This window comes from Medicago truncatula, chromosome 3 (assembly GCF_003473485.1).
Source record: "Medicago truncatula cultivar Jemalong A17 chromosome 3, MtrunA17r5.0-ANR, whole genome shotgun sequence".
Taxonomy (NCBI): domain Eukaryota; kingdom Viridiplantae; phylum Streptophyta; class Magnoliopsida; order Fabales; family Fabaceae; genus Medicago; species Medicago truncatula.
This window is the reverse complement of record NC_053044.1, coordinates 35,552,944-35,565,278: the sequence shown is the minus strand read 5'-3', so window position 1 is coordinate 35,565,278 and position 12,335 is coordinate 35,552,944. Positions and strand designations below refer to the sequence as shown.

The window sequence follows — 12,335 nt, the reverse complement described above, 5'->3', positions numbered from 1 at the left end:
TCATGACAAAATATAATACAGCATTTTCACTAAATAAGCATGGTTTAAAAAAATTATTTATTCGTGTAATTCAATTGGTATTGTACATTTGTACATCCTCCATTAACTACCGTGTTTTCGGCTTAGTTGGAGGCAGCTAGAGCATTGTCGACCCATATTTGCACTCTAACACGCAAACATGAAGGACAATGTCATTTATATTTGAGTTATGATTCTTGTAGGGCGGTAGTTAGGGTGGAAAAAAGGTTGAGATCTTATGAATTTTTAAAAGAAATTAAGGAGTCTGTCATTATGGTTTTCAAATATAAATGTTTAACCGAGGATGTGTTTGTTTGAAGTTATATTTATTGATTTCTAAAAATAAAATGATAGAAATATATATATGTTTGTTACAAGTTTACTAAATTTTATTTTGGGTATGAAATGTTCATGGAAATAGAAAGATTTTCTTAAAGAAAAGGGCGAGAATAAAGTTACATGGAGATGAGAATAAATTTGTATGTAGTTACCTATTATAATCTTTATTTTTATGGTTCCTAGGAATATTATAAAGTTAACCAAACATATTTTTTCTAAGGAAAATGTTAACGAGTGCCCTCGGGGTACTTTTTAAGAACCATTAATAGTAACTTTTTATGAAAAACTAGGTAATCAAAGCTTTGGAATTTGTAACATTTGAATTTTTTAAGGAATATTTTCTAAATTAAGGATCCTTCAAGAGCCCCAGAGGCACTCATTAACGAGACTCATCAAATACCTTGGAATAAAATTCTCATCTTTATATTCCAAGAAATGTTATTCATAGGAATAAATTTGATAAATTTAAAACAAACCCACCATAATATCATAAACAAACACACCATAATATCATATACTCCTTCCATCTAACAATATTAGTCGTTTAAGATTTGTGCACAATTTCGAAACGAGTAATTATGTCTTAACAAAACAAATTTTAATTTTAAACAATTGAAATACACAATTTCCAATACAATTTTTTTATCTTTAATACACTAACATGTGCACTTATGACTCTAGTTATAATTTTCTTTAGGAAAATGCTAAAAGTGTCTTTGAGGCATCGGTTAAAAGAACAATAATAAATATTGTGTTGAAAAGTGGTGAAAAGTGATGAATTCAACTTTTTAAAAGTTTGAAAATTATAATTTTTAATATAAAACTACTATTTTTGGTTTCCTTAACTTATGACACTTGTTAGCAAGACCTTTTTTTTTAACCAACCAATTGAACTCAAATGATTAACAAGCTCCATAAAAATAAATTATTTAAAACAACTTGAGTTCGATTTTTAAATGAAATAATTTTTTATCTAATTTTATTTACCTTCTGACATAAACATACAAAAAAGTTAGCATTTTCTTCTTCTTTTTTTTTAGATATTTTTTTTGGTAAATATCATTTTCCTTTTTGTAAATACTCCCTCTGTTCTATATTATAAGGAAAAAATCACACTTATTAAAAAAACTAAAACATAGTAAATTTTATTAATAAGTTTCATTGGTTATTAGTTATTGAGAAAATGAGAAAGAGAGTAAATTGAATACACTTTGCATTTAATTTTTCTTTTGAAAAAATAATTTTTTGAAACTACATAGTTAAATATGATAAAAGTTTATCTTTTTGCTTATAATTTGGGAGAAAGAAAATGAGTTTTTTTTACTTATAATATTTGATTGAGGGATTATGTTAGTAGTATTTAATTTGATTTTTTTTAAGAAGAAAACACATTTATTATTATTAAATTGCTTGAAATGTTCGGTGCACAACTGTCATTAAATTTTGATCTTGGAATTTTCTTTCGGGAGATTTTCGCTACACTTAGATTTGGTAAATACAAAAAAAGAAAAAAATCTACTAAAAATGAGAAACATTCATTCGTTTCGCACACGCTTTTACATAAATATTCTGTCTTTTTGAGTCTTACCTCGTTTCCTTGGTTGTTGGTATCACAGAACATAGTTTTTCAGATCAACCTCTTCTTCTTTTCCTTTGTTGACATTAATTTTTCTTTTTCGATACTTTTCAGAAACAGCAACAACAACAAAAATACTCAATCTCTGTCGTGTTTTTTTTGCCAAAATAATATGAGAAAGTGGAAATTCAGTCTCTTTCTATGGCTTGCATCGTTTTGTTTTTTGTCACAGTGTTTTGGTTTGTGTTGTTCTTTGAATGATGAAGGTAAGTGTTTTTTTTATAGTTTGCGGAAATTTTTGTTTTTTAGTTGTTAATTGTGTGTTGAAACAAGAGATTAAAAGTGGGTTTTGTTTTGTTTTGTTTTTGCAGGTAAAGCACTTTTGAAGTTCAAGGAGGGAATTTTCAGTGACCCTTTTGATGCTTTGTCAAATTGGGTTGATGATGAAGTTGGAGTTGATCCTTGTAATTGGTTTGGAGTTGAGTGTTTAGATGGAAGAGTGGTTGTATTGTAAGTGCTTATTTTGTAATTTTTTTTTTGTGTGAAATTGAATATATGTGATTTCTTGATCTGTTTAAGGAAGAAATGAATAAGGGGCCCTTATGGATTTTCTTATTCGAGTAATTTACCTGCTTAATTACTTGTGAGATTGTTTTGGGGAGCTTCTGGAAACAATTTATGTCGTGCCCATAAGTTCTTTTTAGCTTATTTTCATAATCTCTCCAAGATAGCTTATTAAAACAGTTGATAGCTTTTATGAAATTATTTGACTTTATTTTATCTTTTTTATAGAAATAACTTATTTATAATTAAGTTGTTTATCCAAACAAGATCTAAATTGTTTCCTACTCGCACTAATCCACGCCTCAGATGTATAGTTTTGGATAGTAATATGGCATGAATAATGGTTATCCGCAGGATAAACCTTTTAGGGATGATCACCTTGGTCCAAACCTAAATTTTAATAGTCATGAATCAACCGATCAATTCTATAGACAGTAGATACTTGGTAATATCAGGACAAATTTGAAGACCATTCTTGTGTTAGATTTAATTACAAGTGTTTGAATTGTTGGTTAGATATTATTAGTAGCATGCTGCCTGATTTTCATTGTTATTAAATTTTTAAACTATAGTTTGAAGTGTTTAATCATGAGAAATATTTTGTTGCTCAGGAATTTGAAAAACCTTTGTCTTGAAGGAAATCTAGCACATGAGCTCGGAAGCCTTGTTCACATAAAGTCCATGTAAGTAATTGTCTGTTACTTAGTTTCTTTGTTTATTGTGGCTTTTCAATAATTCAATTACATATATGTTCAATTGTCTGATAGCAATGTGACAATATTTATTGCAGAGTTCTGCGGAATAATTCTTTTTATGGGATCATTCCTGAAGGAATTGTACGATTGAAGGAATTGGAGGTTTTGGATTTAGGCTACAACAATTTCAGTGGACCTCTACCTAAAGATATTGGGAGTAATATCTCACTAGCAATCCTGTATGATAATACTCTCTTTGAACAATTCAATTTTCATCTGTTTTTACTTTTTTTTTATACTAAGAAGCCGAGTCTATCTTTGCAAATATCTTTGAACATTTCAGTTTTCTTCTCTTAACTTGTTTGAACAATTCAATTTGTTTTATTGCAGTTTGCTGGACAATAATGATCTTCTTTGCGGTTTCTCTCATGAAATTAATGAATTGGTGTTGATTTCTGAATCTCAAGTAGATGAAAAGCAGCTAATTAGTGCAAGAAAATTGCCAGGTTGTACAGGAAGATCTACCAAATGGTATGTCATTAAGCATTTGAAATGTATCATCTCTTGTCTAGACTTATATGCTATGAGCTTCTTTTACATATTTATTGTTCTCTTGTTCTCTATATTCTAACTTGTGTCCGTTTTATTCCATTATATACCATAATCTTACTTTTATGTCATTCTCTTTTCAAGGCATAATCGTCGAAGTAAAAAAGGTCTTCGGAGGCTACTGCAATCCGGTGCTCCTCGTGAAGATCCTCGTAATCGTGCAGCTATTATTCCTGATACTCCATCTCCATCTCCATCTCCTTCACCTTTCCCATCTCCGTCTCCTTCACCTTCCCCGTCTTCCTCAGAAACACCACAAATAGTGAAGAAGCCAGCTTCGCCAGATCGAAATGTTTCTGATTCTCCTTCTCCCTTGCCTACACCAGGCTCTGTACCACAACTCAAAAGTAACTCAAACAATCATCACGTTGCTATTGTGGGTGGAATTGTGGGTGGTGCGGCATTTATTCTCATTTTAAGCATTGTCATATATCTCTTTAAAACCAACAAGGTAGCCACCGTTAAACCATGGGCTACAGGATTAAGTGGACAGCTTCAGAAGGCATTTGTGACAGGTAAATTCAAGCATTTATTCTTCCAAATATAAGATTCCTTCCGTGTTACATGCATAACGGAGTTTTGTGTTTTCAGGTGTGCCAAAGCTAAAGAGATCAGAGCTTGAAGCAGCATGCGAAGATTTTAGTAATGTAATTGGCACTTCACCCATTGGTAATATATACAAAGGGACTCTATCTAGCGGTGTTGAAATAGCCGTGGCCTCTGTTACAGTGACATCATTGAAAGATTGGTCAAAGACTTCAGAAGTCCAATTCCGTAAGAAGGTACTTATTATGAATAGTTAATCAAATTATTTGTACATTTTCATTTCAGCACTGCTATTGAAATTAACATTTTAATCAATTATGAATTCAGATAGATACATTATCAAAGATGAACCACAAGAATTTCGTAAATCTTCTTGGATTTTGTGAAGAAGACGAGCCTTTCACCAGAATGGTGGTTTTTGAATATGCCCCAAATGGAACACTCTTTGAACATTTACATGGTGAGTACCTATTACATAGTGTTACTATTATTTAGAAAGTAAATTGTTGCTATTATTTGGAATCTGATTTGTATGTTTGATTTTGTTGGAAATTCCAGTAAAAGAAGCTGAGCATTTAGATTGGGCAACAAGACTTAGAGTTGCAATTGGCACAGCTTACTGCCTGCAACATATGCACCAGTTGGACCCTCCTTTCGCACATAGCGACCTAAATACTTCATCTGTCCAACTCACTGACGACTACGCTGCCAAAATCTCAGACTTGAGTTTCTTGAATGAAATAGCTTCAGCCGATATAAAAGCTGCTGCTAAGAAACACACTGACGCGACATTAGCAAGTAACATTTACAGTTTCGGCATTATATTACTCGAAATTGTAACAGGCCGTGTTCCTTATTCGATGGGTAAAGATGACTCACTTGAAGAGTGGGCTTCACGCTATTTACAAGGGGACCAGCCTCTCAAAGAAATAGTGGATCCAACACTAGCATCTTTCCAAGAAGAACAGCTAGTACAAATCGGTGCGTTGATTAAGTCTTGTGTCAATGCTGATCAAGAGCAAAGACCAACAATGAAACAAATTTGTGAGAGATTAAGAGAGATAACAAAAATAAGTCCTGAAGTAGCTGTTCCTAAACTTTCGCCACTTTGGTGGGCAGAACTTGAGATTGCTTCCTTTGACGCCAGCTAAAATCGCAAAACGAGATTGTAAGTATTGAGTTCGTATCGTTCTCATCCTTTTATTTTTCCGTCGGTGATGGCGCTAAAAAGGTACTCGCCTGTAAGCTGATACCTCTTGTATCTATTGTAGGGGAGTGACAAATCACATGTACATAATAAGGGAGATAAAAAGAACCATTTTTTTGTGTGCTTCGTTTGATTATGCTCTATGAAATTGCACCAACAAAAGGTGTCATACCATATATTAGTTAATTTCATTTGTTCAGTCAGTTATTTGGTTGGTTAAAAATATTTTTTTGATTATATTTCTTTACTAATACTATTATTTCCACCTATTCATTTTGGAGGATGAAGTCAAAGTCTTCTTGAAGGCTTTGTTGATTTATATATAATTATAAAGTATAAACAAGGTATATATATATATATATATAAGCAAATGACATATACAATCTGCCAAGCTGTAGCATGCTAAATGGGCGGCAGAAAATTTGCATGACAAAATCAAAGCTGAATATGATTGTGGTTTTGTCTATTACTATGATGGAGGCTCTTTGTTATAAAATGACAGTTGCTTTTGCAATACGACAGTTGCAATTGAACGTGACATATTTGACTAAACATCTTGCATAATTGTGCATATTATTCTAGTTCTAGAAAAGAAAAATCAATCACCTTAAGTAAAAGACTGAGTCAAAATGTATGATGTATTCCAGGATTTTAAGAAACTTGGTTGTCAATATTAAATTTGGATCACTTGCATTTTCAAAATAAGGTTTAATAGTATAAATAAATAAATACACAAGTGTTCTTTTTATTTCAAAATAACGATTACATATAAAATAAATTAAAATTCACAATGTTACAATCAAAGTCTGACATTTTTTTTGAAAGATCAAAGTTGAAAGCAATTATATAACTTTCCTTTAATCAAGTAAGTACTAGTGCACTTAACATGTTAAAATAAACAGGTTATACAATTGATTTTTTTTTTGAAAGAAAAGGTTATACAATTGATGAATGTCAATGAAAATAATTTTATACGGTGCAGTTATATTGAAATGATCACTTATAAGTTGAGTTGACTGGTGTTTGAATTTTGATTGAAAGAGATATTCGTATTTAATTGAATGTGATTATCTTCGATGGAGAGAATTATGGAAAGAGTAAAAAAACATTTTTGTTAATTTAAATGATAAAACTAACTCAAGTTTGGTTCACTAGGCATCAAGTTGTAAAGAATACTGATATTTTATTCCACCAATTTGCTGCATGTAAATAAACCCTTAGTTAACCAAAAGTAAACTTTGTAAAAAGGGTTGTTTTCGCAAACAATAAAAAAAGTAAGACTTTTTTTATGAAACATAATGGATAGCTGATAAAAAATAAGTTAGTAAATTGAATTTGTAATGTTTCATAAATATAAAATGACATAAAAATATGTTATTAATAAAAAAAATTATAATAACAACATAAAAATTAAAATTTATAGCTACTTGAAGTATATAAAAAAAATGTTAAAAACTAGTAAAAATCATTATAAACTCGTGAGAAAAAACTATTACCAATCGGAAACTATTTTTGTCACATGAATTTATACGTTATAAAGTATAAACTATTCACTTTACGTTCAAAATTTGACTGATGTGTCATATCCAAATCATCCCTAGGATTTGGTCATAAGCTAAATCATGAGTGGCCAAGACAATTCTTGGTGTTGAAGTAATTTTTTAGCTTGGTTGGCACTAGAGACTAAGATCCACCATAAACTTATTTGAACATATCTGCTAACTCAAACACATGTTAAACATTTCGGAGGAATTTAGCAAAAAACATAAGATATATCCATAAACTGTTTTCAACTTATTTTCATAAGCTCTTTAGGATAGTTTATGAACACAACATATAGTTTTATAAAAATAATTTGACTTTATTTTATTTTTTGTTTTAGAAAGAACTTATACATTAGCACTAATATGATAAGTGTTTCATTAAGATGTCTATCCAAATAAGACCTAAATCTTTATTCACAATTCTAATTTATTGTTGCACTCACTTCACCCATTTTTAATCGCAGTAAATTCGAGTTTGCATTGGGTCATTGTTATCTACAACATTACACAATGAATATATTTTGGTATAGCAAGAAAATATACATGTACATGGAGAGAGGTGGCCTTCACGTATATATTTATTAAATATTATAATGTAATACATTGTCAACATAATGGTCTAATGGAATGCACGTTGATCCTAACCACCAAATACCAATAAGCTATCATATGCTATATATATCAATCTATCAAATGTTTTTCTTCAATTAGTAAGCCTTGTCTTTACCTCTTTCTCTCCCTTAAACCCTTGAGGAAAATGGCTGCCACTCACTTCACCATCTTTTCTCTCTTGCTTCTCATTGTAGCATTCTCTTATGCTACTGAAGCTACAATAGAGAAAATAGATGTAGTTGTGGAAACTACAGTCTACTGTCAAACCTGTGAACATTCTGGAACCTGGTCTCTAAATGGAGCCAAGCCAATTCCTTCAGCCAAAGTAAGCGTCACCTGCAAAAACCACAAAGGTCATGTTAGTTACTACAAAGTCTTCCAAACAGACAAAAATGGTTACCTCTATGCACAACTAGAAGAGTTCAAAATGCAGCATGATATACTAGATCATCCACTCCATGCTTGCTTCGTGAAGCCTATTTGGTCGCCTCTTGAGGGTTGCAGCCTTCTCGCGAATGTTAATTATGGTTTGAATGGATCTCCTCTTCGTTATGAGAACAAGATATTGCGTGGAAGAAGGTATGAGGCTGTTATATATGCTGCTGGTCCCTTGGCTTTCCATCCTCCGGATTGCTCAAAGACTCACTACTAATGCCTCAAACCATTATGAATTACCATCCATCAACCATTTTGGGATTCATTGACTATTATTATGTCGTTGCTATGATTTGTCTCTGTATTATTATAACTTTATAAGTTTTCAAATTAAAATTGTATCTTTTGTTATTTTTTTGGTATACTGATTCACAAATGCAATGTTAATGCTGATAATTTAATTTATGGTTTAATGGGTTTGTGACTGTTCTAGCTTGAGTTCAATAAGCATACAAAGTTTATAAAAGTCATAAGGTTCTTTTATTAAAAAAGAAAACAAGAGTAATGAAATGAAACTTCACACTCTATTATGCCACACAAAATCAAGACAATTCTGCTTCGAATTAGAACTGGCACTCAGCAAACACTTTGTTCCTACCCTAATGGGTTAGCTTAATGGCACTACACTAGGTATGCAATGCCCAAATGTGTACAAGGTATTCTCAAGTGAGGTCTCTAGATAGAACCTTGTGAAAAACTAATCCACCTAAAAGTGGATGAATTGGTACAAACCTCAAACTAGTTCCAAAGGAAGAAACGTGCGGATATTCATCCACAAAAACACTGTTCCTAAAAATCCAGAGGCATATTAAACATCATGTTAATGTCATCCATGGCTTCCTTTGTGTGGAGAGTTGGCTCAAATAAATCTGATTCCTTTGACTTTCCTCGCGATTTTGGTAGTGGAGGACGTTGTTTCTGCTCGAGGTCATCATCCGCAAGTATCGAAAACCCACTGAGTTCCTTTCCACTGTTGTTCCCCGGTGCTTTCTCCTGCTTCATTAATCTTTTTTTCCGAACAAAATCTATTGGCTTACCTCCTTGTTTCTGTTTGAGGTCATCATCATCATCGGCAAGGATTGAAAACCCACCGAATTCCTTTCCACTATTGTTCTCCGGTGCATTCTCTTGCTTCAGTGACCTTTTCTTTCTAACAAAGTCTATTGGCTTCCCAAACATGTTGTTTATGTCATCCATTGCTTCCTTCATGTTGATTGTGGGGTCTACTAAACCGTGGTGACAAGCATTTTCCACCTTTGGTTCATCCAAAATGGCAGAACCAACAAATCTACGAACAACTGTATCTTCTCTGAACTTTGAATTATGAGATTTTTGTGCATCCATATCCCTAGATTTCTCAGAAGGAACATCCTTAGGTCGGGGAAAAACAAAGCCATTTACTTTTGAAACTGATGAAGTAGAACCTTCTGAATGTCCTTCATCATCAATATGTATCTGGAGTGATTCTTGTTGAGGTTTGCCACCTTCATTCCTGTGCTGAAGTGATGCGGAACCGCTTGGTTTATTTTCTTTATCCAAATTTTCATCAACAAAAACTTCAAAGTTCATTGAACTGCAATTTTCTTTTGAATTGTTCTTATGTAATTTCTTGCCCAAAGGAACAGTCTCTAATGGCTCACTGAACATGCTGTTAATGGCATTCATGGCCTCCTTCATATTTATTGTAGGATCTACCAGTCCATGATGGCATGCATTTTCTGCTTCAGACTTTCCATCCATGGCAGTGTCAACAAACTTGTTGATTACAACTGTATGATCACCGCGAAGTTTCTTGCTCTCATCATTTTTAGCCTTTACGCGTCTATCAGCAGCTTTCATTTCCTGATATTGTATAACATTTTATTAAAACTAGCTACACTGAATGGACCAAGTACCAAGAATAACAAATAAATGACAAAAACAGCATAGATGGACACATGAAGGAAAAAACTAGTCAATACCTGAATTTTCTTCTTGCGCTTCATGCGTTGAAGAAATTGTTCATAAGATTTCTGCAGTTCATCCACAGGCTCTGCTAGGCTATTCAACAAGAGAAATTATTTTGGCACAACCAAATTTAGATAACTTTCGTGACAACTTTTTAAGTGGTTAATGCAGTTCAGATAGAGGTAAATTATGTTCAATATCAGGTATTGAAACTCATTATCTACAAACATAACTTCATTAATCACAAACTTGAACATGGTTAATCATAATTTTCAAGTGCTCTTCTACATGTCAAAACAGATTAACCACCAACTACATGTAGGTGGTGACGATCATCGCCAAATTTTGTTGTTCAAATAACAACTTATTCAACAACAGAAGCAAGGTAAACACAACTTGTGAGGATTTTGGACAAAAATAAAACTCATAACAATCAAAGAACTAGATAGACATTTGTTGTGCCAATCTGCTAATTGAAAACAATGCATGCAACAAATTTCAAGCATAATCTAATCAAAATTCGGAGCAAGTTTTTATGTTCCTATTTCCTAAAAACAAGCATCAAAACACAAGAATAAATTGAACAGGATCCGTAAATAGAGCAAAGAACTTACTTCTTAACTCCCATATGATACATTTTCTCTGCCTCATCATAATTCTTACTCTTCTCGTAGTAAAGAGCATATGCTTGATAAAATTGACACCGTTTAGTTCCAATTTGATTAACCTCCATGGTTCTCAACAAGGCACTCGGGTCATCAACAAAATCCATCTACCAATCACGCAGAAAAAAATCACTAAACATTTCATTATTCCTTAATTTCAACCTAATCACAAAATCCAACACAATAACACTAAAAATTCAAACTTTAATAACAATTTCCCAAAACTCATTTCGCAAATTCAAAAAATTTCAACAAGGGTGATTTGATTCAATTACCAAGTGGAGCCAAACACGAAGATAACGTAAATCGTTTCTGTAACGTCGATCGAGCTCGAATGTTTTGGCGCATTGTTGCAAGAACTCGGGTAGTTTTTCCTTGAGGGTTTTTGAGGGAAGAGTGTCTTTCATCTTTTTGATTCCTCTGCAGTGTTCAAAATGAATGAGTGTTGAAAAACATGAACTAGAGAGAGCGAGCGAGAGAGAGAGAAGATTACCGGAGCCAAGGGAGAAGAGGGTCTTTGCCGGTGTATGAGTTAATATCTGAGAATGAGGAAGATAAGAGTTCATCAACGTTCGCCATTTCGAAATCGAATCAACGGCGGTTGCCGCGGCGGTGACACGGTGGTGCTGATTTGAATTTGTATGAGCGCCTACGCGACTCTTTAAAATGAGTTTTTATTTTTTTTCAGTATTTTTCTCTTTAATACTCTCATTGGTAAATTTAGAGAATTGTTTTTAACACATTGCATAAGGCTGAGGCATACGAGTAATTTACGTTTTTGTCCACTCGATAGTTAACAACAATGACATTTTAGTTTACGATAAAATGGGAAGTAAAATAGGTTACATCAAAACAATGCTTTGGATTCACCAAAAAAAAAAACAATGCTTTGGGTTTATATATGCTACAAATAGATAATGATCCAATCAAATAATGATCTCATGTATGATATAAATTTAGATACTTTTGTTTGCAAGGATGCTTTCCATTCACTTTGATCTTCGCTATTCTTCAATTATTTTGATTTCCCTTAAAACAATCTCTTTCCATTTCACCAATTTAATTTTGAAGTGATGTGAATAGGAAATAATGTTTTTGAGTAGATAATGGGAGGAAAAGATATAAACAATATTTAGTACACTTTCTTGTATCACCCGCAAGTTTGGGATAGTAAATTGTCATGAATCCTTTTAGTGGTTTGATGAAAAGTTAAAGTTGAATAAAAATTTGTGTTAAGAGGGGATTTTTTGGAAGTTGATATGAATGTGCTCTCTTTGATTCAATAAAAAAAAATTGTTGTCTTTCATAAAAAAAAAAAAAAAAAAAGAATTGCTGCCTTTTTATTTAAAAAAAAAAAACTGTTAAAATTAAAAGTTACATAATAAGTGGAAGTTAGAGGATAAAATTGAAATGTAAAATAGGCTACACCAAATCAAAAAGAATTGCCTTTATTAATAGGTATAAATTAATAGGTATAGATATCATATATTTAATCTACACCCCATTCTCAAACATTATCATTCTGAAAATTATTAACATATATTAAACGTTGACGTTTTTTATAAAAGCAATGTTGCA

General features: G+C 32.3%; 3 protein-coding genes across 4 annotated transcripts; 2 read left to right on the top strand and 1 right to left on the bottom strand.

The window, feature by feature from the left end:
• The first annotated feature begins 1,838 nt into the window (after nt 1-1,838).
• On the top strand, nt 1,839-5,791 carry LOC11405211 (probable inactive receptor-like protein kinase At3g56050). 2 transcript variants are annotated; one of them, XM_024779347.2, is made up of 10 exons: nt 1,839-2,199; nt 2,305-2,443; nt 3,109-3,180; nt 3,288-3,431; nt 3,583-3,723; nt 3,886-4,316; nt 4,393-4,583; nt 4,675-4,807; nt 4,906-5,515; nt 5,619-5,791. In XM_024779347.2, the coding sequence occupies exons 1-9, from the start codon at nt 2,106-2,108 to the stop codon at nt 5,496-5,498; spliced, it is 1,938 nt and encodes a 645-aa protein (XP_024635115.1). In that variant the 5' UTR covers nt 1,839-2,105; the 3' UTR covers nt 5,499-5,515; nt 5,619-5,791. The 2 variants fall into 2 exon arrangements, with proteins under 2 accessions (XP_024635115.1, XP_003600961.1); XM_003600913.4 differs by having other exon boundaries at nt 1,840-2,199; nt 4,906-5,791.
• A 2,006-nt stretch (nt 5,792-7,797) lies between these two features.
• LOC11411376 (non-classical arabinogalactan protein 30) lies at nt 7,798-8,546 on the top strand. Its single transcript, XM_003600912.4, has one exon. It carries the CDS (start codon nt 7,856-7,858, stop codon nt 8,360-8,362), a length of 507 nt encoding a protein of 168 aa, XP_003600960.1. The 5' UTR covers nt 7,798-7,855; the 3' UTR covers nt 8,363-8,546.
• A 56-nt stretch (nt 8,547-8,602) lies between these two features.
• LOC11414327 (probable inactive serine/threonine-protein kinase bub1) lies at nt 8,603-11,446 on the bottom strand. Its single transcript, XM_003600911.4, has 5 exons — nt 11,251-11,446; nt 11,033-11,177; nt 10,707-10,864; nt 10,107-10,185; nt 8,603-9,987 (listed from the first exon to the last, which is right to left on the bottom strand). Exons 1-5 carry the CDS (start codon nt 11,334-11,336, stop codon nt 8,935-8,937), a joined length of 1,521 nt encoding a protein of 506 aa, XP_003600959.1. The 5' UTR covers nt 11,337-11,446; the 3' UTR covers nt 8,603-8,934.
• Nucleotides 11,447-12,335: the final 889 nt, after the last annotated feature.

Excerpts from the sequence above, each read along its gene's own strand:
- LOC11411376 (XM_003600912.4), top strand. The coding sequence starts at position 7,856 with ATGGCTGCCACTCACTTCACCATCTTTTCTCTCTTGCTTCTCATTGTA.
- LOC11414327 (XM_003600911.4), bottom strand. The coding sequence starts at position 11,336 with ATGGCGAACGTTGATGAACTCTTATCTTCCTCATTCTCAGATATTAAC. Across the intron at positions 11,178-11,250 it reads CCTCTTCTCCCTTGGCTCCG|AGGAATCAAAAAGATGAAAG; the intron begins GTAATCTTCTCT and ends TGAACACTGCAG. Across the intron at positions 10,186-10,706 it reads TATCATATGGGAGTTAAGAA|CCTAGCAGAGCCTGTGGATG; the intron begins GTAAGTTCTTTG and ends CTTGTTGAATAG.
- LOC11405211 (XM_024779347.2), top strand. The coding sequence starts at position 2,106 with ATGAGAAAGTGGAAATTCAGTCTCTTTCTATGGCTTGCATCGTTTTGT. Across the intron at positions 3,724-3,885 it reads ACAGGAAGATCTACCAAATG|GCATAATCGTCGAAGTAAAA; the intron begins GTATGTCATTAA and ends TCTCTTTTCAAG. Across the intron at positions 4,584-4,674 it reads AAGTCCAATTCCGTAAGAAG|ATAGATACATTATCAAAGAT; the intron begins GTACTTATTATG and ends TTATGAATTCAG.